This window comes from Epargyreus clarus, unplaced genomic scaffold (genome assembly GCF_041222505.1).
Source record: "Epargyreus clarus isolate Ecla_fem2 unplaced genomic scaffold, WU_Ecla_fem_2.2 ptg000021l, whole genome shotgun sequence".
NCBI classification, from domain to species: domain Eukaryota; kingdom Metazoa; phylum Arthropoda; class Insecta; order Lepidoptera; family Hesperiidae; genus Epargyreus; species Epargyreus clarus.
In genome coordinates, this window is record NW_027332228.1 from 1865289 (window position 1) to 1891259 (window position 25971).

Consider the following 25971-nt stretch of genomic DNA (forward strand, 5'->3'; position numbering starts at 1 on the left):
AATCGTCGACAGTATTTCATCATCTATTAAAAATCGCTCAAATATTCATATTTGAGAGGAAACTATTTTGCGGTCACAAAGCATTCCGTGTTAATTTGGTATTGATTCCATATACACTCTTGATAACTACTTTAATAAAAGGTTATCATTTAGTTGTTATTGGATATACAATTCTGGTATGTCTTTGGGTACTTGCATTTTTCTTTTTGTTCGAGTTCAAGAAAACGTTTGGTCATTTATCTATGATGTGCAAAATGTTTGCTTAGACTGTGATGAAGATATAAGCTTTATAATTAGTTTTTCTACATCACTTGGTTTCCGTCTAACAACATTTCGTAACATTCATCATTTTGGGCGCAACAATTTGCAAGGACTGTTTAACAAATCATTATTTTGTGTCAAGAAATCACAAATTTGTTTATATAAGACTTGAATTACGTTTAAGTAAATAAATAATGTTCGAATTTATTTTCGAGTCTTTCGTCTTGAAACTCTTTCTTTAGACAATGATATAATAATATATTTTATGTGTATGAGAGGATGTTGTTTTGTAAAACTGCATTGTAGAATCTCTTTATATATTACAATAAATATAGCAAACTTGTATGCAGGTTAATTGTTGGTGAGTAGCATCTGCCGCCCATGGCTATGTCAACCTGAGATAGGATTAGAGTCCTACTTGAAGTCGACAGCAGATACGTTGCCATAACCGACGACTAAGTTGGAATGCGTCTTATGAATGTAGGTATAAAGTCAAAAATCTAATCGTATTTCATAATAATCATTGTGTATTTTTTTTATAATATAGGAGTAGCAGGCGAGCATGTAGTCCACCTGATGGTAAATAGCTAATGTCGCCCATGGACATCCGTACTCCACCGCTACTCCTGAGGACTAAGCTGGAACGCCTTGGAAAAGTATGTCTCCCTTACCACACCCTTCAAACTAGAACACAGTAACGCTTAACTCTGCCGTTATGGGGCAGAAATAGGTATGGCGGTGGTGCCGAACAACAAAGAGTTCTACCACCTTCATGTAACATGCATATTTAAAAAAAGCCTCAATTATTAAGATTTTATTTCCTTCAATAAATAGAACGTAAAATATCGTATCTTATCTATATATAAAAAACGTAGAGGTGCTGATTGTGCCAGAGATCACAAACAGCCGAAACCGTTGAACCTAGCAGCTTGATGTTTTGCAAATAGGTTCTTTGTATAGCGTAATTGAGCAATAAGAAAGGAATTTTGGTTTTTGCCCTTAAGGAGGTAAAATAGGGGTTGAAAATTTGTTTGAAAATTCCTTAATTTTGAATTCCTATGAAATTTAGAAATATCTAAACACTGTTTTCGCCGTTTTCGAAAAATCTACAACTTACTGACTAAAATGGGGATTAGTGAAAGTTTGTATATTTATTTTATTTAAATAGAAATATCAGTGGTGTTGGTGGTAATCCTTAACAGTGACTTGCTCAGACAATCCCCAAAAAATCGTTTCACATAATTTTTATAACATAATAGAAGTCTTAGGTATAGAAGTTTCTTCGAGACATCCTATTCACCATTAATGCAAGTGATTTGATTTAAAAAATAGTGCATGCCTAAATTTTAAACCTGAACTACTTGTATTTGAGTCCGAACTTCTACTACTAGGCTATCACTACTCCTGTTCCTTGCGCAACAAGGCCGTACAACGCTGGCAATTCTTTCAAAATATCCAAAACACCATTTCCAAATATTAATACTAAGCCATAAACCTTTATAGCCCGTCCAGATATAATAGCCCTGAATTTATATCCTTATATTCTCTCCTTTATTCCTATTATCTAATTCAATTACAGTCTTTTCATCTGTTTGGTTTACGCTGTTCATCTTTTGAGCTTCATCTTGTTTTTTTTCTTCTTTTATAAAACCCATAATATGGAAAACAGCTTGATTGAGTGGAGCTTCAACAAAAAGCCAGAATGGGTATGCAGCCAAAAATGCGAAACTAACCATCACAACGCCTTCTTTTATCTGAAATCAAGATAAAAGATATTAATAAAATACTTCAATAAGATTACCACTTTTTCTAAACATTATTTTATTCTTATATTTATTAACAAAATTTAAAATAGTGGTGAAACTCGATATGGTTTTAAAGGTGGTAGAACCCTTTGTGGTTCGACTCCGGCGGCACCACCGCCACACGTATTTCTACCTAATAACAGTAGTGTTAGGCGCCGCTGTGTTCCGGTTTGAAGGATGTGGTAAGAGAGATACACTTTTCCGAGGCGTTTCAGCGTAGTCCTCCGGGGTAGCAGCGCATCTGTGACCAACCTCAGGTTAAAATATCTAATTCTATCTGGGGTTGAATACAGAAGTTCATGGGCAGCAATAGGCACTTACCATCAGGTGGACTGTGTGCTCGTCTGCTACTTCCATATTACAAAAAATTACAACATTATATTTTTAAATTGTTCAGCTTCCATTTAATTAAAAAAATATGAAACTTACGCATTGAGGCAACCCCATCCGTAGCAGTTGACTGTTCATTCCACCAAATATTCGTATAATAGGCACGTGTATGATGTAGGCACTGTAAGACACTCGAGCGGGAACTCGCCATCCACGCCATTCTAAAATTCTTCTATACAGGTCTAAAAAACATGTCATCATTCATTCATAATGTCACATCGTTTTCTACAGTTACTAAATACTATGTATAAATGAACATTACATAGAATACTTCTACTTCTCACTCCTTAGCTGTTCGTAGGAGAGTGAGATATGAGTTATAAATCTTATTTTTTAGGGTATACAGGGTGAATTTTTCAAATAGGACTTCAGGGCCAAATCCGAAACTATAAGGATAAGCGAAAAATGTTGAAAGAAGTTACGAGGACGAATTTGATAAAAACTAAAACTGCATCATAAGTTTTTTAAAATATCTTTTTCCTTGGCCGGGAATCGAACGAGTCCATTTTAAAAAAATATATACCCTCTATATTATTCCACTATCTAACAGTGTCGCTTGTTGTGAAGGGCTATTTGAAATATTCATCCTGTATATCACACATGCATCACAACTAATAAATATTTTAAATAAAGACGAAAAATTAAAAATTGTAGTTTTTAGAAATACAAAAATATTTTGTTCACACTTACTTTCATATTTAAATACCATCCCAATAAAGAATACCGCCAACAACAAATCAAAGACTGGTCTGACAAAAGAAGCGACAATCGCTCGAAGGTAAATAGAGAATTTTGGTCGATCCTGATAGAATACGAAGCCAGACAATATGTAAGCAAGAACCATTGGAACTGTGAGGTAGTAAAGGTATCCAAGTTTCTGTAAAGAACATTTAATATAAAAAATATCACAATTAAAGAAATAAAACTATTTCTTGATCCAATTTACAACTTTTTATTCCCGCGCAAAATACAACTCAAACGTCAAGAGCGTTCTTTTTCTTTTTTAACACGCTTTTATTAGCTTGGGTTGTATGTATGTATGTACGTAACAGAATGGAATCTTTGAACCCGATTTCTATCCACTTTTAACGTTCAGTTTAATTCAAAATTTTGAAGAATTATCAAAAACCGATGACAATACACGATTTTAATAATTTTGTACCATTGTCCTTATCAACATCCTCAGGATTAACGATTTTCGAGGCGAAATTGTTAAAGCGCCTGTGAGAAAGTTCATCGCAAGTTACTACATTGCAAATAATTGCTTTTTTTTTAGTTTCAATAACTGTTATAGCATGATTTTTTGTTTAGAAAATAATAATGTTATTTCCCTATAACTCAAATGTTCTGAATCATATCTATAACGCCCTCTTGTAGAATGATTTTTAGGATTCCGTACTCAAAGGGAAAGTAAAACGAAACCCTCCGCTGTCTGTACATTTGACACTGGGCTTTACCTTTTAAACCGTAATAGATAGACACTTGATTTTTTTACAAACGATGCATGATGGTGGTCGCTATAACAACAAATACTAAAAATTAATAAAATAAATATAGTTTAAAAAACTAAAAAACACGCTTTTATGTTAAAATCAACTCATCATCATCATCAACCCATTATTGTCCCACTGCTGGGCACGGGTCTCCTCTCAGAATGAGAAGGATTAGGCCATAGTCCACCCCGCTGGCCAATTGCGTATTGGTAGACTTCACATACGCTTGAGATTTTTTTTTTATAAACCTCTCAGATATGCAGGTTTCCTCACGATGGTTTCCTTCACCGTTTTAGCAAGTGATAATAAATTTCTAATACGCACATAATTTCGAAAAATCAGAGGTGCGTGCTTGGGATTTGAACCTCGGACCCCTCGATCGAGAGGCCAGGTTTCTTAACCACTAGGCTATCAACTAAAAAGCAAAAAATAATCTTCAATTTAGGAATCAATTAAGGAACAGTAAATAGTATAATTGTGGAAAAAGTGTGAGGCGCTTTTCTAACCTGATAAATGGAGCACCCTACACTTTTTCCACAATTATACTATTTACTGTTCCTTAATTGATTCCTAGATTGAAGATTATTTTTTGCTTTTTAGTTGATTTTAACATAAAAGCGTGTTTTTTAGTTTTTTGAACTATATTTATTATACTAACTAATACAATCTTACCTGCCAGTGATTATATAAATTGGCATTTATATAATCTTATTATTATAAAAATAACATCATGAAAATTACACAAAATAATTAATTAAAGTAATACTATATACTATAATTATATCATTTGAATATATTTCTAATATAATTTAGAGGAATCCAAAGACGTCTGATATATTTAAAAATTTAAATCCATCCCGACGTTTGGGCTACAAAACGTGTGAAATAATGAGACATACATCAGCCGCTCGACAAATAGACTTTGAATAAATTAAGGTACATTATGAAAGTAAATATTTGTAACAATCCTGTAATAATACGAATAGATTTAAAAGAAATAGATGCATACCTTGAAATTCTTAACCCTACTTTCATCCTTCAATCCATTATAGATGAAATTTCCTAATGCTAACCCGATGACATAAGCTGGTATGTTTGTATGACCACGTTTTGATTCATTAAATGTTGGGTAGGTTACCAAGAAGTTTCGGGCTGCCCTGAAATTAGAATAAAACCATATATGATGCTATTATTATGTGTTTCATGCGACTTGTCAGTCAAATTCTCAAACGTTGCGAATCTTAAGTCTATAATTTCTTTTCGGCAACCAGGCTTCGCCCGTTGCTTTTGTATCAGTATGCTGTATGCAGTATTCTATATGCTCCGTGAGATGACATTTCTGGGGATTGTTTCATTAAAGCTTATTAAAATGTAAATTACAAGTTCTTAAATAAGCAATTAATCTCTTCCATTAACGGAACTACCAAAAATACTTACTCGGGAGTGAGAAAAATGAAGGCGTCTAAATCTTTAAGGTACGTGAATATCCCGGGAATGATGACTCCGATGACGAAAAGGATAGATAGTACGATCTTCCTACTCCTTGCTGTTTTTGCTAAAATGCACGCGAAGAGGCCCATAGTGTATAACTGCATGTCTGATGCCAAGTACCTAATAAAAATGGAAATAGATTTATACAATGATGAAACTGAACAAACAAATAATGCTGTATATATTTTTATGATCAGATCAATATATATATAGACATAAGGCCATATTTTCTTGCTAAAAATGGTCTAAATTCGATCTTTAGTAGCTAAAAAATATCCTAATCCAGAACATTGGGCCAATTATTATATATAAATTTATTTTCAGACTGAAGTCAAAACATAATGATACTATACATACTCGTATATTATACCAGGAGTTAAGAAATATAAGTAATAATAAATTTGGACATAACATACCAAGTCTGAGCCATACATTGTGAATTGTCGACGTAATTGTTAAGGTAGATCATGTTCATCCAGCCGTTACGGTGGCAGTCTTTAACTTCAGCACCAACCAGCGTCTAAAATAGTTTTTTTTTTGTAAATGTTTTAAAGATAAAGTTTTATAAACTATTTTTATTATAGAGACAAATATCGGTTCAATATTTTCAAAAGGGTCGATTGTGGTGTCGATGGATGTAAAAATGGTTTTATCATGTTTCACACATCATTTGAATTCAGAAATAACCACTATCGTGGAAGATACCTTAAGATGGGTGGGTAATAAATTTACCGTCGCCACGGCCATTTCAAGCATGAAGCAATTTGGCGTTTCGGTGGAACAGTATGAATGCCGGTTGATTTACAAAAGAGGCTACCATAGTTCTCAGCAGTGGCGCATATATGATCGGCTCCAAGTAGATATTCCAAAGGGAGTTATTCACAGATGCGGTGCAGTGACACCTTATCATTAGATCTGAACGCCTATGCTACATTGTAAATGTATTAATACAGCAATATACGTGACGTTTCTATTAGTTTACAGGAATATCAAATAAGGTTAATGTTGATTTGTGTACATATAAACGCAATTATATTTTATACATAGTTGTTTAATTTAATCAACATAATATTTTTAAATTGGTACAGTATGATAATTATAAATTAGTTACCTCCCATAAAGGTCCTGAAGCCACGAACCTTATCCACGTTAACGTAAAGATCAGTACCACTGCATTTGCTGGAGTTAATCTGTAAAAACACCAACAGTTGCATATATATAAGGGTTTTAAAAATTTCTAACATAATTTTAAGTAAATTAAATAATGTTAAGTAAGAGGTGGTTTCTGGAGGCCGCGGGTGGCAAGAGTGGGGGCTCGAACCGCCCCGCCAGCGATCCCGAGAAGTACGGCGGTATGTGTGGTCGCATACCGTCGTACGCACCAGATGGTGTGGCGAGCGTCCATCTCACCTGGGCGGAGCCCGATGGGGCAACGCGCTAAGAGGACTCTGGTTGCGTTTCTTTAGAGGTCCCGAAACCCTCTACACAGCACCGAGGGTGGCCACCGGAGGGTTTTAGAATAAGTCTTATTAAAATAATTATGTTTGATTCAAAAGTATTTAATGTTTATTAGTTATTCAAATTATACATATTTAACTTTAGGTGCTTGTTTACGATTTGCGTGGACGGAAACGTGCATGATATGGTAAAAAAAGTTCACAGTAGATAATGTTTTCGAAACATAATACTTTTTATGTACAATCTTACAAAAATATTAAAATTAACAACAAAATATCCATTGTTTACATTACCGATAAACAATGCAATACCGACTATGTAAATTAAATACATAATTCTAATTAATATTACTTCATAATTATTTCATGTCACCTATGTCAATACGCGCGATAAACATAACCCTTCCTTGGCAGTCGGGTTAAAAAAGGCAATCTTGCTTTTAAATTCACGTTATCCATTTAAATGTTATTTAACTATCTTTCGTATTTCACAATAATAACTCGAATCATACTTATAAGAAGTTTTTATTTACTGTAAGTAGACAAAAACTGTTTTCAAATTGTCTTATCAAAATTTATTTCAACCCAAAACGATTAAAATTATGTTAAACTTCGGTTAATATAAGGTTTTTAATTGCGTTTTAATTAAGGTCGAATTTCGACCACTTTAACGCGTCTCTAGGATAAAAAATTATAATATTACCAAATTAATAGCTCATAGCAGCAATGATTATAATCATAATATTCATGAAATGTTTCGTACTGTACTAATTAAAGGTTTGACTAATTTTATTAAAATTAAATAAATTATACTCGCCTAAGCCACCGGAATAATATTCCTTTCGGTATCAAGGTCCAGTGCAGTTGGTGCTTCTCAGCATAAACTTTGATATTAAATGCCATCAGACATCCGGCCATTACGAAGAAAGTTTGCACTAATATGCAACCGTTGTAGATCACATGAAACCATATATCGTAATACGTCTAGAATAAAAATTTTATTATTTAGCACAAAAATATATCTTTTCCAGTAGCAAGAAATACATAGCCACCAATACAGTACTCTTAGTATGAGTTTTTAAGTTTGACCGAGTCGATCCTCGATATCGAGTTCGTCCATGCATGTATTGTACATGCAGCGCCCCTGAAGGATCGTGTAGGAACTAAAGTTCGTCATTGTAATTTTAGAGATCATCCTATCAAGCAGATCCAATTGATCGAGTGCTCGATTAAAAACTCATACTAGGGGTAGAAAACGTTGTCAGTGAGAAAACGCTGCCAGCATTCAGAGTACTGTTTTATAAGCTTTGGATCACATTTTATTAACTTGTCATTAGTCCTTTACATTTATTGTACTTATGATATAATTTTAATTTAATTTCTGATGTATTTTAAAAGCCTTAAAACATAATTATTCCGAAAAACATATTTTTCTATTAAATTTTATAACATGACTACTTAATTGTTGTACCTGTTCAAGTTCATATGGATTTTCTGTGCTCATCACTAACATTACTGGAGCATGGGTTACTATTACGCCCATAACCATAAGCGTTCTGAAAAAAAAACGTTTTATAAGTGTGGAACAAAGACCTAAGATTTATGAAATATTATGTAGCCACGCGGGTAGGTGGATATACATCTCGAGCGCATACGTCACTACTGTCATAAGCGAGTTCAGTGCCGGTTGTGAATCAGTCTGTGTGCGACTGTCGACCCAAACGGACGGAGGTGGTGCCTTAGCGAGCTACAATTATACTAGTTAGTACTTTGTTTTCAATTCAGAATATAAGTAAATTAACCCATTAATTCCCAAGGGTTGAAATAAAAGGATTTTTTTAAATTTTATTATTTATATTAGTTACGTATACATTCAAAAGAAGCAAATCAGTGTCAGAAAAAATATTGATACCTCCGTTTAAATTCCACAAAATGTTGCGTTTATGCAACGTTGGGATTAGTGAACTTTAAAACTTACTCTCAACTCGCAACTTACTTATACGGATGGACACTCAATTACTAACGGGAGTGGAACATTTTAAAACAATCAGCATGGAGATGCACCTGACATTTTTTACACATGTAAATTGTTGTACTTATACATTGTCGGCATCTTCTTCGACGCTTATTTTCATGTTCTTCTATGACATGACCAACATTATCATAGCGAATATTAGTAGGCAATGCGTTCTTGGATGGTCTTCCCATATTTGTATTTGAAACATTCAAAGAATTAGAATGTGTGGCTAACTGTGCTTCTTCACTTTTCATCAAAGTTACAGCAACGTAAGATTTGAAATCTAATGGACTCAAGGTCTGTTCATTTACCATATTGTAAATTTTCCACGAATTCACCAAAACGCTGTCAATCAAATTGATGAAAAGTGGCCACCACCACTTCTTCCCTCTTACTCGAATTCTGTAGTTGGCTATTCCATTATCATGAAGATCAACTCCTCCCATATTTTTATTATAATCTGCTATTACTTGAGGCTGTTGCACATTCATCATCTTTTTATTTTTTCTGTCGTAACGTCTTGCAGTAACCAATGGTTCTACTTTGCCATTATTAGTAGCTACAGTTACCACAGAATTGTCATTCCATCGAACCAACAGCACTTCATTTTGTTTGTCAAAACAATAATCGAATGACCCTCTCTCTTTTTTACTGAGAATTTTCGTAGCTTTCAAAGTTTTGTTCATTGTACGATTTTCTTTGATAGTACCGGTAGCAAAGTAACCTTTCTCTTTTAGGATGCAAAATAGTTTATATGAAGAAAAAAAATTATCAAAAAATACGCGATGTTTACAAGGATCTTCAATTAGGGACAACAGATCTAAAACAGTATTTTCTCCCAAACCCAAGTCACTTCTAGTGACATTACTACTTTTGCCACCATATGGAATAAACTGATACAAGTAGCCACTTGCACTGCATAAACACCAAAGCTTGAATCCGAATCTAACAGGCTTTCCTTTGATGAACATTTTGCAACCATGACGTCCAAAATACGGCACCATTTCTTCGTCAATTGACAAGTTATGTGAATTCGATTTTCTTGAAGTTGAAGGACTGGTCTGGTCTAGCATATTTTCAGACTCAGTGGGTAAGTCAGTATGGATTTCGTACGTTCCAGCGATGTCGGTGGGCAGAGTGCTGTCGAAACCACCCAACATATCATCATCTAGGTCTTCTTCGTCTGTAAGATTGTCAACCGGTGGAGGGATGTATACAGCATCAATTTGGTTAGCATTTTGTAAATCTTCCTCTTCTTCCAACACGGCCATAATTTCTTGTGATGACAATGCTTTTTTATAAGCCATATTGTACAAATTCACTTCTGTGTGGGTTACTACGTAAACCAGAGAGCTTGAAGTTCAACAAGTAACTAACTGATGAAACAAAAGCGTTTGTGTCACATGAGCTCCAAGAAATCATTGTTTACTATAAATCTCTAGCATCAATGGGTCGCGGCATTACAATAACAAACATTCAATAAATCTCCCAACGTTACATACACGCAACATTTTGTGGAAGTCTAAGTTACACTATATATATAGGTCTTCTTGTTCAACAGAATTATTAAACTCATAAATAAAGGATTGTTAAATTTTTGTTTAGTGTAAAAAGTTCGAATTTATTTTAATTAATATTTTTTATGATTTAATGAAATTGTCTGTCTGGAGAAGACTCAATTCGCTGTTTTTCAAAATAAAAAATAAAATATAATTTTTATTAAATTAAGTGTCCAAATAATAATAACCTGTATTTCAGGTTTTCTTTTACAGACTGGATAAGATCTCAGAGATTTACTGCCCTATTTTTAATACCGAAAAAAATCAAACATAAAATGTTGCGTTTACGCAACGATGGGTAAAGATGGGTTAATGAAACTATTTTATGCACTGTTGTATAAAACCCTCTTGATATTAAGCAACTATCATAAACTCTAAATTATAGTCATAAGAAAGATTGTTAAAAGACTGTTATTGCAACTAATCCATCACCATTAGACCGACGATTAATAGACCTTAACCTTTACCTTATCCCATGGAACCCTTGAAGACTTTCTCTATTTGGATCTTGATCTTGAGCTAATAGTTTTTTCCAATTACGTTTCAAAGAAAAACTGAGAAGAAGTTTATTTCCTGAAATATTGAAATATATTATTACTGAAATTGTAATTAATCATATTGCTTTAATTATTGCTTAATATCAGTAACCACCAAAACATAGTTATATGTATTTACGGGAAGAAATAATTTTAAAATCTTACCTTTGCCGTCTTTTACGAAAAAGAGATCGTATAAACTTCCGATGAAATTAATCAAAATAAGGAATGTAAAAAATACTGCTGCCAATATGTCTCCTACATTTATGTTCATGGGTTCATGTAACTTCTTACAAGACACTTCTCTATTGAGTCTTGTTTTTAATTTGTAGTCTTTCCAAAAAGAATCGTTTAGACACTTCTCAACGGTTAATCTTTGGTCCACTGTGTTGTTTCCGTGAAGATATTGTTGGCAAGTCTTCGTTAAACAAACACCACGATGAAGGCGGGTGTGATTAAAATGTTTTATATTGTGCTCAGAATATTCCTGTAATTTTAAAATTCCACTATAAACTTGTTCACTTGTAAGTAGTTTAATACATATGACTTCACAATGCACGTAGGTAATGATTTTTGGTTAATCATAATTAGCAAAATCTACTAAATTATTCGTGTAAGTTTATCAGGAGGCACGGCAGTGCCTCCGCCAAGTCGAGCCAAAAAAAGCGGCACGGCCGTAGCATTCTTTTCTCGAAGCAATTCGGCCCATTTTTGACCCCCTGTAACTTCGTTGCACATGAATCTAGAAGCCTGAATTCATTTCATTCAATTTGAACCAGTAGTTTAAGAATTACAAGTAGTCAAAGTTCGTAATTTTGTCACTCACTCACTCACTGACTGACTGACCGATCATCAAAACTTTAAGGCACTTCTAGCAGACATAGAAGGTTGAAATTGAGAATACAATTAGTGTTTAGTATATAACTCATGGAAAAACTAAAATATTTTTCGATTTCTGTCCAGTTATCTAGATACACCAGTTGGTGTGGTGTTGGTGATACACCAGTTGGTGTATCTAGATAACAAAGTTATTTAATGTAGTTACATTAAATAACTTTGTATCCTATATAAGTTATATAGGATTACAAAGTTACATTTGCAGTTAATGAATCTGTGTTTCTGTCCGCGAAATGTACGAGTAGTAGGGGAGCCCATGATGTTAAATGGGTAGAAACTCGAGCGTCGATAGGACCTATACGATTGTGTAGATTACACGTTAGAGTGAAGAAAAGGTTGTGTGATATTTTTCGATTCACCGTGGGAATAGTTTCTAGATGATTCAAAAGATGTAAAAAGCAGAGTCAGACATACTCAAGGCGCGGCAGGTTAGTGATAGAGTATATATCTCTGATGCCGGAAATATGTTTATATGCTGGTTTGCATAGGGGGACAGCCATATGAGAGGTAAAAATAGAAAAAAAAGTAACCAGCACATTAGATTTTCAAAACTTCATATCAAGTTACCCCAGATGAGTCCCCCATTCGAAAGACTGACGATTCGATTCGAAAGACTCTCAGTGACTCTTCGAAAATGCAAAAAAAACGTTATCTTGACACGCTCGAGGGCGTAAGATTATTATACAGGAAATTCCAGCTAATGTTTTACTTATCATAACCGATCTGACGATTTAGTGGAGGGGTTTTTTATACTGACGATTTGAAAAAAAAAATAGAATGAGAATGTATAAAGAATAATGTATTTTCCATAAAATTTGCCTTTTCTCTCACGACTTTTTACGGTGGAAGAGCTGAATGGCGAGGCTTGGATTTTTTTTAAGCAGTGTTTTTGATGGCATAAACTTTGCTATTAAACATAGATAGCACAGTGACTGTTGCAAAACATTTTAATATTTTTCCCGAAAAATATATTAATTAGTGTTAAAAGCTTTAGTTCAAAATTACAATTAATTATTCTACGATTATTTTAATGTTAAGCCGTCAATTAAAAACATAAGTATTTTATAAACATAATAAAAAACGTCAATTATAAATATTATATTGTGATAATGTTAATTAACACTAATTAGGTACTTACTTTTCGTTTAACATGTCAAGATACACGGAATTATTTTATTTCATTTGCAATTACTATTATTACTCATATCTTACGCTATTTTAAATCAGTCCAGGTTTGAAAAAGAAATCCTATGTTTTTTTGCAGTTGCCGAAATTTTACAAAGCGAATGCAGTCAAAATACTTACACGAATCATTAGTAGAAGGTCATTGGGACTATCTGATACGAGATCAATATCCACATAGCAGTATGTTCCGTTTGGTTGATACACGCACGAGTCATAGTCATCTAAATGATATAGAGGTGGCATTCGTAGATATTCCGTAACTGAAAATAAAATAATAATAATGAAACAATGCCGTTATTTGTTTACAAGGGAGAAAACGTCGAAAGGTACCCCGTGACATTGGAGTGACACGGGGTTATGTAGGATGTTCACCGCACCAAAACTCCCCCGGTGACCGTCCTTGACGCAACATAGCGGACCCTGAGATTTCTAAAGGAATGCAACCGTTGTTCTCTAAGTGTATTGCCCTGTCGGGCGCCGCCTTGCTGAGCATAAAGCTTGCCACACCGCTCTGGTGTGTACGACGACACAGCACCACACATACGGTCGTTCTTCCCGGAGTCGTAGTCGATATCAGGGTTATTCGAGCTACCACTGTTGCATCCCGCAAAGCCCAGAAACTCCTTGTTAGCCGCCACTTATGACAGTCAGCGGACACCGTAGCCCTATATTGGTCCCGACACTACTATTTAACATTGGTTTAATATAATTTTTAATTCTTTTGTTGAGTTTTTACTTAATTTCCAGGTTAGGTTAATGTTAACGTTTGAATTTGCCTAAGAGATTGTTATCATGTTATTACATGATTACGACAAAAAAACGTGAAAAGAAATACAATCGACTATGTCACAACAAAGAAAAGATAATTCAAATTCATGATTTTACTTAGTAGTAGACATAGAAGTCCGTTTTATTTTTTGTTGATTTTTTAAGACAATTTAAAGTGAAATAATATGTGCATATATTACACTGAGAATCGATGTTAAAGGAAGCTAAGATAACAAAAAATATACGAATAGTTACATAATAATGATGTAAAAAATACTTACGTAATTAAATATCTATGTTAAGTACGTTATATATTCTAGCAAGATACAAAAATATTGAAGTAGGCAAGAACGATTATCATATCTAGAAATATTTTAGCTAACCCTTTGAAAGGAATTAAAGCAATAAAAAATAAAAGGTTTTCAAACCTAAAACCGTACTTTGTCAACCGTTGTCAAATATTAAATTGCTTAGCGAAAAAGTTCAAAGTCTATGGTCTTGATGCTGATGAGCATCATAACCACAGACTTTTAACGTTTTTGCACCTTTTCAACACCTTTTTTTAAGTTAAATAATAAAGCATTATACTGATTTCCAATCAAACTTATTAAAACAATAAGGTTATTATGTATTTTTTTCTAATATAAGTGTAGCAGACGAGCATACTGTCCACTTGATGGTAAGTGGCTCCTGCCGCCTTGGCGCTGATGGTAAATGATTCCTGCCGTCAGCGACTGATCAAGAGTTTTGACCGCCCTAGGCTAATTATGAAGACGCACCCCCACCGTTACGATAGACCACAAAAGTAATATGTATATTCGTTTTGTCTTTTAACGTGTTTCATACTTATACGTTCACCTATAAAAGTTTTCAGATTGATGTGAAAGTGATACTAACGTTGTCCTTTGTCCATCAGCAAGTTATTCCAGCTTAGATTGGCAAACCTTTTTTTTGCTGACCTTACATAAATGCAAAGCACCACGCATTGTGCGATCAAAATCACGACAAGTACCTCCAGGCTACCAAGTAGAAAACAAAATACATGTCATGCTTGACCGCATGACTTGTATTGGCTTAGTTAAAATTTCAAAATTTATTTTTCAAATTAGGGACTCCAAAGCTTTTTCAGTTCGCAGCGCATTTAACTTTAGTGTTTTGTCTCGGTCTAGTTGAAATTTGTAGGGTAGATGCAATGATGCTAGATTAATAGTGCCGAAGACACAATTTGGCGCGCTCCCTCGATCCTCGCGCCCTAGGCTGCAGCCTAATTAGCCTAAGCGTTAATCAGGCCCTGCCTGCCGCCATGCCGCCGATGGTAATGACTACAGCAGCGCTGAATATTGCTGTTAATAGGCAGAAATAGGTGTGGCGCTGGTATTGCAGGAGTCGAATGACAGAGAACAGAAGAAACAGAGAGTGGAAGATGCTTTTATTTTAGAACTTTAAGTTATGATAAGTAAGTACAAAAAATAATCATTTGGTTCATGAAGGTTCGAGGTTGGCTATTCCGTAAACTTGTTCATGGATACCTACAATGATTTTAATATAGACAAGGGCTATAATTTATTACTATAATTTATTATGGTTTGAAGGTTAAGAAGTTTACGTCTTATTTTTTATATTTACAAGTATAAATCAACTTCTTTTCTTGGAAATATTTTTGAATTATTTAGTTCATCTTTATGACCTAATAAATTTTATTTTTAAAATTTTGCCTATTTACTAACTCTTAGTCTATACGGAAAATTATAAAACGCTACACCACGATCTCGCGTCGAGATATTATTGTACAAGGCCCTCACATGGTACCAATTAATATGCATATTAAACAATTTGAATGGACTTCAACAAGATATATAATTTGCCGTCATAGACTTGTTGTAGGTCAATGATTACAAGCAATGCTTGTAATCGCTCGGTGAGATCGCGATATAATTAATAATATAATATAATACAAGAAATATCTTGAGGCTAAGTTAATCCACGTTCGTACAATTTTTTTCTCTTAACGCTATTTTTCATGATTATTCGTTAATTGACGATCTGTTTTTTCGACATCAAAATTTCAGAAACTACAACATAAAAACTCATGGTGGTAAGGGTACTTTACGTCAGTCTGGCCTCAAAGATTGCCAACCACCTACAAAGCACTTTCAAAATATCGAACAATCATACCAAAATCAGTGATAATCGATTTATTGAGGATTGAACCCAGAAACAAGTTTCAAGTAAAGTTGTTCTGTAGAACCAGTTTAGTTTTTTTAGAAAATCATATTTACTCGAACAGCATAGAAGGAAGTAGAATCTTTAGTTCAAAGAACGGCTAATGAAGCTATATAAAAAATATACATATAATTTAAATATCAATCACAATATTGTACTCGGCCTAAACCCTTTTACGCACGAGCGATTTTCGCCGGGCGGTTAAACGCGCGGCTTACCGTTTACTAGTTTAATACGTTTTACAGGTGGTAGAGTCCTTTGTGGCTCGACTCTGGCGGCACCACTACACCTATTTCTGCCTCATAACAGCAGTTTTAAACGCTGCTGTGTTCTGATTTGAAGGGTGTGGTAAGGGAGTCATAATATTCTGAGGCGTTCCAGCTTAGTCCTCAGGGATAGCGGTGCATCTGCGGACAACCTGAGAATTATCCATCTATCTGGGATTGATTACAGATATCCATGGGCGGTAGTAGCTGCTTACCATCAGGTGGACAGCATGATCGTCTGCTACTCCTATATTATAAAAAAACGCTTGAGATTGTACGCACTTAACTGCCACAAATGAGGAGCCGCGCGGTCAGCCGCCCTCGCGGTTAACCGCAATTGTGTAGAGAAAACGGTTACTCTTAATGCCGCGTTCGTACGCTTGGCAAGCTATCACTAATTCAAACATGTGGATAAAGTATTTTTCTAGGTTTGTTAAGGTTCGCATGTGTTTGGTGCTCCAAGCTATGCTTAGCTTTTGAACAAAACAAACGTATGGTGTGTGGACGCGTCATTACAAATAAAAAACAAACTCAAATGTATGAATAGTTTTCTAATTTGTTCTTCAATAAAATACCCTTTTAAATGTATGAAGTTCACAATTGGATAATACTTAATTTTTATGCTTGCGTGGGAAACATAATAAAAATGACGTCAAATTATTGTATTGCTTTTATGTATACCTAATAATTGGCCAAGTGCGGTTTCTTATTAGTATTTCTCTACATATCTAACGTACATCTTAAAATTGCCCAAATCTAAGGTGCTAGAACCCTTCTTTAGAATGCTGTATGCTTTAAGGGTATTTTTTTTTTTTTTTTTTTTTTTTTTTATATAATATAGGAGTAGCAGACGAGCATGCAGTCCACCTGATGGTAAGTGGCTACTGCCGCCCATGGACATCTGTAATCAACCCCAGATAGGATTAGATATTCCTACCTGAGGTCGGCCACAGATGCGCCGCTACCCCTGAGGACTAAGCTGGAACGCCTCGGAAAAGTCTGTCTCCCTTACCACACCCTTCAAAACGGAACACAGCAGCGCCTAACACTGCTGTTATGAGGTAGAAATAGGTGTGGCGGTGGTGCCGCCGGAGTCGAACCACTAAGGGTTCTACCACCTTCATATTCTTGTCTAGGGGTGTGTTTAGGGATATATACTTACCAGATGCGTTTCGACTTAGACCCCATGGTAACTACGCATCTTCGGCCTACCTCAGGTAAGACTCTAGTCATATCTGGGGTCGATTACAGATGTCTTTGGGCAGCAGTTGCCACCAAGGGCTACTTCTAAAAATTAAATAAAACAATTACAGTCTTTTACATTGACGGACCGAAATCATTAGGGTTCCCTTTAATTTTGAGTAAGAAACCCAAAAAATGCAACAAATCTAATGTTAATGATCATTTGGATTAAAATGATAATTTCGAACAAACCGGTTATTTTACTTTTAAGTAAAGTCTTTGCTAAGGTCGACGACCTATTTGAACTGTAGACAGTGATTTTTGGAATATTTTCATCGTCTTTTTTGTTAATTATTATATGATGGTGATAGTACCCTTTGTGGTTCGATTCCGGCGGCACCACTGCCGCGCCTATTTCTGATTCATAACAGCAGTGTTAAATGCTGCTGTGTTCTGGTTTGAAGGGTGTTGTAAGGGGGACATACTTTTCTAAGGCGTTCCAGCTTAGTCCTCAGGGAGCGCATCTGTAGCCGACCTCAGGTGAGAATATCTAAACTTATGTTACAGATGTCATTGGGCGGCAGTAATAGTAATAAAAAAATCTACGCGATACCGTCAACCCAATACTGTTAGTCAGGGTTCTCCTCTCAGAATGAGAGGGATTAGGCCGTAGTACACCGCGCTGGCGAAGTGAATGTTTGTAGGCTTCACATGTCTTTGAGAACCTTTTTAAAAATATCTCCCAGGCATGCAGGTCTCCACACGATGTTTTCCTTGTCAAATGCACAATCACTTTACTTATTAATATTGTTCTCAGAAATAGCAAACTGGTGGTAAAGGGCTAGCCACATCGTAGATAAAGAACCAATGAGGTGCAAAGGTAAAAAAAAAAAATTAACAAAAAATAAAACCGATTATTAACCGATATATTGAGCGCCGACTTCAGAAATATGTACTAAACCAACATTTATTTCAATTATTTTTTACTTTGTACTGACATAGAAGTCGGTTTTATTTTTTGTTATAATTTTTTTTTTCACCCTTTTTAGTGATGATATGCTAACGTTTGTATTAATATTATGTAAAATTGTATAAAGGGGATCATGAATAAAGGTAAGGTCTGAATTAATACGGATTGGACCCACCCGCTCGCAGGGCGCTACCGCGCCCTTCTCGCTTAGTTTTACATTATCTTATATGTTCCAACCTAACCTAACCAATTCAATACGAAACACTTTAGGCGAAACACGATAGTAACTCATATATTATTGGCTAGGTTAGGTACGAACAGAAAAGTAAATAAATCAAACTAGGTGGTTAAACTCTGCGAGTGAGTCGGTCCAATTTACCTTAATTCAATAGTTAAGAAAAACTACAACGTATTCATTAATCATATTTTATATTTGTAAGAAGTAATTGTCAAGTTACTGTGGTTTAGGCCAGCAGTGTCCATGAGTCACTAGAATTGAAGACTTGAAGGTCCAAGTTATCAGGTTTAAGACCTTGAAGGTCAAAATTTTCACCCTATGTGTCTGCTTAGTGACGTTAATACATATATGAAAGCACAAAATGGCTAACTTCTATGGTTTAGCTTGGAAGCACACTAGCATTATCGGAGTGAAAGAGTTGAAGGTCAATTTTTTACATTACACTACATTACATTTATCTGCGTGATAGTTATATATGTAAAAGCACTAAATAACTTATTCATGTGGTTTAGGATGGAGGTACCTCTGCATCATCAGATCTAAGGAGTTGAAGGTCAAATTTTTCATCATATATCTCTGTCTAGCTACTTCATTAGAACAAATGTCTAATCTATATACTTTACATGGGAGGCACCTCTGCATCATCAGGATTGAAGAATTGAAGGTCATATCTATAATAAAACACGTTACTTTTGAAGACAGTAGAACGACTAATTTATTGCTAACTAAAAGTTACACACAGTTGTACATAGATGGCAGCACTAGTTTCATATTTTAGATATTAACATTACAACATCCCCACTATATCTAATAATATGCCGAAACTAAAAATTAAACAATTTGCACACCTAACATATCTAAAAATTTATAATGTTTAACCGAACATAAACTTTTGGTGAACAAATCTGCAGGCATTTCAGCCGTTGGTAAATACTTAACATTCACAATATTATTTGCTACACATTCTCTACAAAAATGATATTTAATGTCTATGTGCTTGGTTCTTTTGTGGAAAACTGGATTAACAGTCAACTTTTGTGCACTTTGATTGTCATTAAAAATATCAATAGTATAATATTTTTGTGTAATTTCATATAACAAATTTCTTAAGTAAACTCCTTCTTTGCAAGCTTCTGTAATTGCCATGTATTCTGCTTCACTACTAGACAGCGCAACAGTTTTCTGTTTTTTTGTTTCCCATGATATTACACAGCCTGATAAAGTAAAACAGATTCCAGTGTATGATCTCCTATCAATTTTGTTCCCTCCCCAATCAGAATCTACAAAACCTTCCAACATTGAGCTTCCTTCAGCTGAGTACTTCAGACCGTAACTTCTAGTATATTTTAAATATCTCAATAATCGCTTTATATAGGCACAGTGCTCTTTGGAGAAACAGTTATTAAATTGACTTAAAAAGGCTACTGCATATACAATATCAGGTCTCGTCAATACAGCCAGATACATTAAACTTCCTATGATTTGCTGATATGGAAAATTATCTATACAATGCTTATTATTAGATAAATTTAACTTAAGCTCCATTGGTGTTCTAACAGGTTTGCATTGACTCATATTAAACTTATGCAACAGCTGATCAATATAATCTCTTTGACTTAAGGTCACTGTTTGCTCAGATTTATTAACATTCACATTTACTCCAAGACACTTCTTTATTTCTCCCAAGTCTTTAATTTTAAACTGACTAGTTAACATTTGCTTCAATTTTTTTGTCTCAGAAATATCATTTGAAAAAATAAAGAAATCGTCAACATATAACGTTACAATAGTTCTCAATTCACCTTGCATTTTTGTATACATACATGGTTCTATCTTCGATTGAGTATAATTCATATTTAATAAACACTCATCTACTTTCCTGTTCCATGCTCTTGACGACTGTTTTAGTCCATAAATGGCCTTTTTTAGTTTAAGAATCTGACCATTCTTAGGTTTTTCAGAAAAACCTTTTGGTATTTGCATATAAATACTTTCCTCAAGAGTACCATTCAAGAAAGCAGTTGTTACATCTAGATGTGTAGTACTTAAACCTAGTTTTACTGACAATGCAAAAAGTAACCTCAAAGTGGTATGTCTCACTACTGGAGAAAAAGTTTCCGTAAAGTCCACACCTTCGATTTGCGAAAAACCTTTAGCTACTAATCGCGCACGAAAACGAACTTTATTCTCACTATCATATTTTTTACGAAGCACCCACTTGCACTGTACAACTCTACCATCTTCTGGAGCATCACTTAACTCCCACGCATCATTGTCTTTAAAACACTGTAACTCCTCTTGCATTGCCGACTGCCACTGCTCCCTCTCCGGTCCATTCAAGGCATCATGTACTGACAAGCCAGCCGCATCATCATATGTTTTACTGTCAACACACAGGTTAGAGAACCCAAATCTCTCTGGTGCCTTCCTTGTCCTTGTAGACCGCGATTGTGGGCTTTTCGTTTGAACCTCTTCGTGTGTGCTGTCTGCATCCTCATAATCGCTTGGAACATATGTCTCATCATCAGACTGCAAAGTGTTTAAAAAACTTTCAGAGTCATTTTGACAGGATGTTGACATACTCTTATGTTGCTCAGGCGAACTTTGGCTAGATCTTGATTCGGGATCATCAGACTTCTCTCTATCCCCCACTGAATCAACATTCTGAGCTTGCACTTCGATGAGGTGCTCAGGATTTGATTCCTTCTCAATGATGATCACGTCTCTACTGGTTGTTACAGTCTTTGTTTCTGGATTGTATACTCTGTATCCTTTTATATTGTCTGGATATCCAATGAGAATACATTTGGACGACTTCTTGTCCCACTTCTTCCTCTTTTCTTTTGCAATATGGACCATAACAGTGCTTCCAAAGATTTTTATATTACTTATATCAGGTTTAGATCCAGTCCACAGCTCATATGGGGTTCTATTGTTTAATGCTGCTGCCACAATTCGATTCTGGAGATACACTGCAGTGTTTGTAGGTTCAGCCCAGAACTCTTTGCCTAAACCTGCATCAAATAATAGACATCTGGCTTTTTCTACTATTGTACGATTGAATCGTTCGCACAATCCATTTTGTTGAGGAGTGTATGGATTGGTCTTCTGATGTTTCACGCCAAAACTATGCAGGTAATCTTCAAATTCTTTGCTACAGAACTCCAGCCCATTATCACTTCTTAATACTTTGATTGTTCTTTTTGTTTCATTTTCCACTTGAGCTTTAAAAATCTTGAAATACTTCAAAGCCTCATTCTTGTGTCTTAAAAAATAAACAAATGTCATCCGACTATGATCGTCAACAAACAACAAGAAGTATCTTGAGCCACCTATAGACACATTCTCCATAGGTCCACATATATCCGTATGGACAATATCTAGTAAGTTACTGCTTCTCTGACCAGTGCTCTTGAACGGTAACCGGAATTGTTTACCTTCACAGCATGTCGAACAGGAAGATTTGCTAATGTCAACTTTTTCATCAAGTGACATACCTTGGACGGCGTTCTTCGTCTGATTCAAATAATCTTTATTTACGTGTCCTAATCTGCGATGCCATGTTACTCCTGACACAACTGATGCTGCTAAATTAGGTTGTTTTAGCAGATTAACCTTATACACACCATTGACTAACGCTGCTGTGGCGACCAAGTCATTCTTTTTGTTGTAAACTGAGCAACCACATTCGTTAAAAGAGATATTGTTACCATTCATTATCAATTGGCTTACTGATAATAAGTTTGTGGTCAGACTTGGTACACATAATACGTTGCGTACCTCAATGTCGTAATCATGATTTTCTGTTGTAGTCGTAATTTTCACATCTCCAGAACACAATATTGACACCTTTTCATTGTTAGCAACAATTATTTCTCTGTTTTGTTCATATTGTGCATTCATAACCCAACTTTCATTGGTTGTGAGGTGTACACTTGCGCCCGAGTCGATATACCATTCATCTTTGTTGAAGTTTCCACTCAAAAACACTGCGCTAAAAGCATTTGATTGCATTCTCTCCTTATTTTTCTGATTTGACAAGTTATTTTCGTTTTTACACTGACTTTTGTAGTGGCCGATTTGTTTACAGCGATAGCATTTTATCTGTTTGACATTTGACATATCAGTGCTACCAACATTACTTTTTCTGGCCATAGACAAATTTGTGTTGTTTTTCTTTTTAGACTGAATAGCAAATGCACCGCTAACTTCACTCTCTTCATGACTTGCCAAATCCATATCCAACAGTTTTGTTTTGATGGAGTCTGCCGTTATAGGAATGCCGGAATGCTCTATTGCCATGATCATAGGGGAAAATCGATCAGGCAATCCCGCTAATAGCAATGATCCTGTCCATAAATCGTTGATTTCAAAACCTGTTCCGCTGAGTTTCTGTGCTGTATCAATAATCTGCGTCACGTAAGACGTCATCGAACTGCAATTCTCTCGGCGAATCGAAATCAAATTTCTTAGTAGACTTATCCGTCGTGAAAATCCACTGTCATCGAATAATTGTTTCAGCTTCTCCCATAATTCTTTGGATGATGAAACATTTTTTACGTGAACGTATAATGACGGGTCAATCGTCATAATCAATTTCGCCCTGGTTTTTTCGTCATCTGCGGTTTTTATTTCTTGATTTAATTCTGTCTTGACACAATGTTTCATGCCTTCAAGAATTAAAAAATTCTCCGCCGCGAAACACCATTCACTGTAATTATCGCGCCCCGTAAGCTTCGGTACATTGACAAGATAGTTAGCAGTCATTTTGCGATGCACTTAATCTTATACCCTGCGATAATACGGCAAAATCACAATAGTCTGTCACTATACAATTCTATCACGTCCTTTTCACTGGATAATATTGCAAAAAACTACTATTTTCAACGCGAAATTATAAGCGTAAGTCCCATAACCTATAATAAAACACGTTACTTTTGAAGACAGTAGAACGACTAATTTATTGCTAACTAAAAGTTACACACAGTTGTACATAGATGGCAGCACTAGTTTCATATTTTAGATATTAACATTACAACAATATCTTCCATCATATGTCTCTACTCAAAGACCTTATCATATAATCGTAAGCTCCAAATGCCTAACTTGTATGGTTGAGGCAGGAGGCACTTCTGTATTATCAGGGTTGAAGAGTTGAAGGTCGAATTTTCCATCATATATCTCAGCTTATCGGCCTTATTAAATATCCATAAGTTCCAAATGCCTAACTTGTATGATTGAGGCAGGAGGCACTTCTGCATTACCAGGGTTGAAGAGTTGAAGGTCAAATTTTCCATCATATCATGTTAACGTAGACACTCAATGTCCATTTTAAGTTTTATGAGAATTGAGTGGGCAGAAGGTAAGTTGTCATAAAATATGTAAAAAGCAGGGGTAGTGATGATGAGTTCCACCCCATAACTTAAATTATAATCATCAGAGCATACTAATGTTAAGGTAGGAAAGTACCGCAACAAAACTCCCTTTCATATGAAAAAAAGAAAATTAAAATGGGTTAAGAAATACTCGACTTATTCAAGTTTATATGAAATCGGGTTTTTCCAATTTTCCGGGAAAACTGTCGAAAATTTTCAAATTTCCTCGAAATGGGACCCCCTGTGAAACTAGCCGCATACAATGGTGTATGAATCATGTTGATCTGTCGCGGCATCGTGAAAAATCGCCGAACAAACATAAAAAAAATAAAAAATATATATACGGTCGAGTTGAGAAACCTCCTCTTTTTTTGAAGTCGGTTAAAAAAAAGGACGAAAGGACGATCGTAACGAGACCAATGACCTAAGGAAACAGCTAAAAGTCATACAGTTAAGAAGTTGTCATATTATTTAATGGATATGGTTAAAGCCAATTCACCATGCTTGCTATATACAGGTTAGTTGAATACAAAAAAAAATTAAAATAATAAACAAATAAGAGATGTTGATTTTCTTCACATTTTTGTTGCTCAATAAAACGAGTTATCATTTCTACGAGAAGTTTAGAAGCAGAAGCATGAATCCAAAAAAATATAAGAGTGCAAAATGAAAACAATAATAAATAACTCACCATTCAATCTGTAGATTTCCCCGTAGCTAAAATGTACACTAAGTAAAAATGCGAAAATTATTCCTTTCATTTTTATTAATTAACATCTATCTATCTACGAAACTGGTGCACTAATTTCACTGAACTTATTTAATTAATGAATCTGGAATATATTTATACTTAACATAATTTGTTATTAAAATATTATATGTTATTTAGTCCTCCACATATAGGTCTAACTCTTACTGAAGGTTCACTACGACTCGCTGATAAGCTCTACAAAACCGTCAACAAAGTAGTTTTATTTGATGTTGTCTTATGAGGGAGTCTCTACATTTATTCAAATTACGGTAACACTTACGACTTATAAAATAACCTAATAAACACATTTAAAAAATATTCATAATTAATTATTTACACTTTTATAAACTTTACTTATAAAGAAAGTTAGTAAAGAATACATTTTTACGCTAATGTTTGCAGCCTTTTTTTTCTTGCCTATTAAATGAATAAATCTAATTTTATTATACAAGGTGCAGAATTTTCTATGTATGCAGGTATGTAATTGTGTATGTATATTTACGATATATATATTTAACTTAATGTAAGCACATAAATATATTTAAAATTACTTGCGATAATTGAAAAAATAAAATCAAATATTATTGCTATTATGAAGTCGCTTAAGATATTAAAGGTGTAATCAGGAGACAAATGCTCCATTATCTTTCGTAATTGTCGCCAACATAAGCGAATCAATCACTACATACCCCAGCCCTTGAAACGAATTAATTATTATTTCAACTTTAAAAGTGCGAATTATTAAAATTGACGGAGGGTCAAGGTAGGTGTGAATGTTCACAATATTAGAAAAACAATATGTTGAACAATATGTTAATAAGGGAATTGTAGATCTGAAGGTAAGGTGAGCCTTCAGTAAGGTAAACCTCCAGTGGTACCAACTGTTATGTATGGTTCTTATAATACTCGTAGTATAGGTAATAGGGAAGCCAAGAGGCAAGGTAGTCCAACTTGGCATTTATACAAATCCACATCCTTAAGGCTTGATAACCCTCATTCGATAGTATTCAAGTTAGTAATTCGATAAACCAGATTACGTTCATCTGGTTTGAAAAGTATGCAAAAGAAGAGATATGTTATGCAATTTATAATATTTTGTTGAGACAG

General features: G+C 34.7%; 1 protein-coding gene across 1 annotated transcript; it reads right to left on the minus strand.

Annotated features, from left to right (window-relative positions):
• Positions 1 to 25035, minus strand: LOC140750618 (nose resistant to fluoxetine protein 6-like). Its single transcript, XM_073084282.1, has 13 exons — positions 24805 to 25035; positions 13212 to 13351; positions 11175 to 11496; positions 10941 to 11046; positions 8369 to 8453; positions 7715 to 7881; positions 6552 to 6630; positions 5857 to 5960; positions 5387 to 5560; positions 4959 to 5106; positions 3147 to 3333; positions 2496 to 2638; positions 1 to 2015 (listed from the first exon to the last, which is right to left on the minus strand). Exons 1-13 carry the CDS (start codon positions 24872 to 24874, stop codon positions 1791 to 1793), a joined length of 1950 nt encoding a protein of 649 aa, XP_072940383.1. The 5' UTR covers positions 24875 to 25035; the 3' UTR covers positions 1 to 1790.
• Between the last annotated feature and the right edge of the window lie 936 nt (positions 25036 to 25971).

What these genes read in the sequence shown, in the direction of transcription:
- LOC140750618 (XM_073084282.1), bottom strand. Translation starts at nt 24,874, where the DNA reads ATGAAAGGAATAATTTTCGCATTTTTACTTAGTGTACATTTTAGCTAC. An exon ending in ATCCATATGAACTTGAACAG is followed by an intron (nt 7,882 to 8,368) that starts GTACAACAATTA and finishes TTTTTATTCTAG; the next exon opens with ACGTATTACGATATATGGTT. An exon ending in ATATTATTCCGGTGGCTTAG is followed by an intron (nt 6,631 to 7,714) that starts GCGAGTATAATT and finishes GTGTTTTTACAG; the next exon opens with ATTAACTCCAGCAAATGCAG.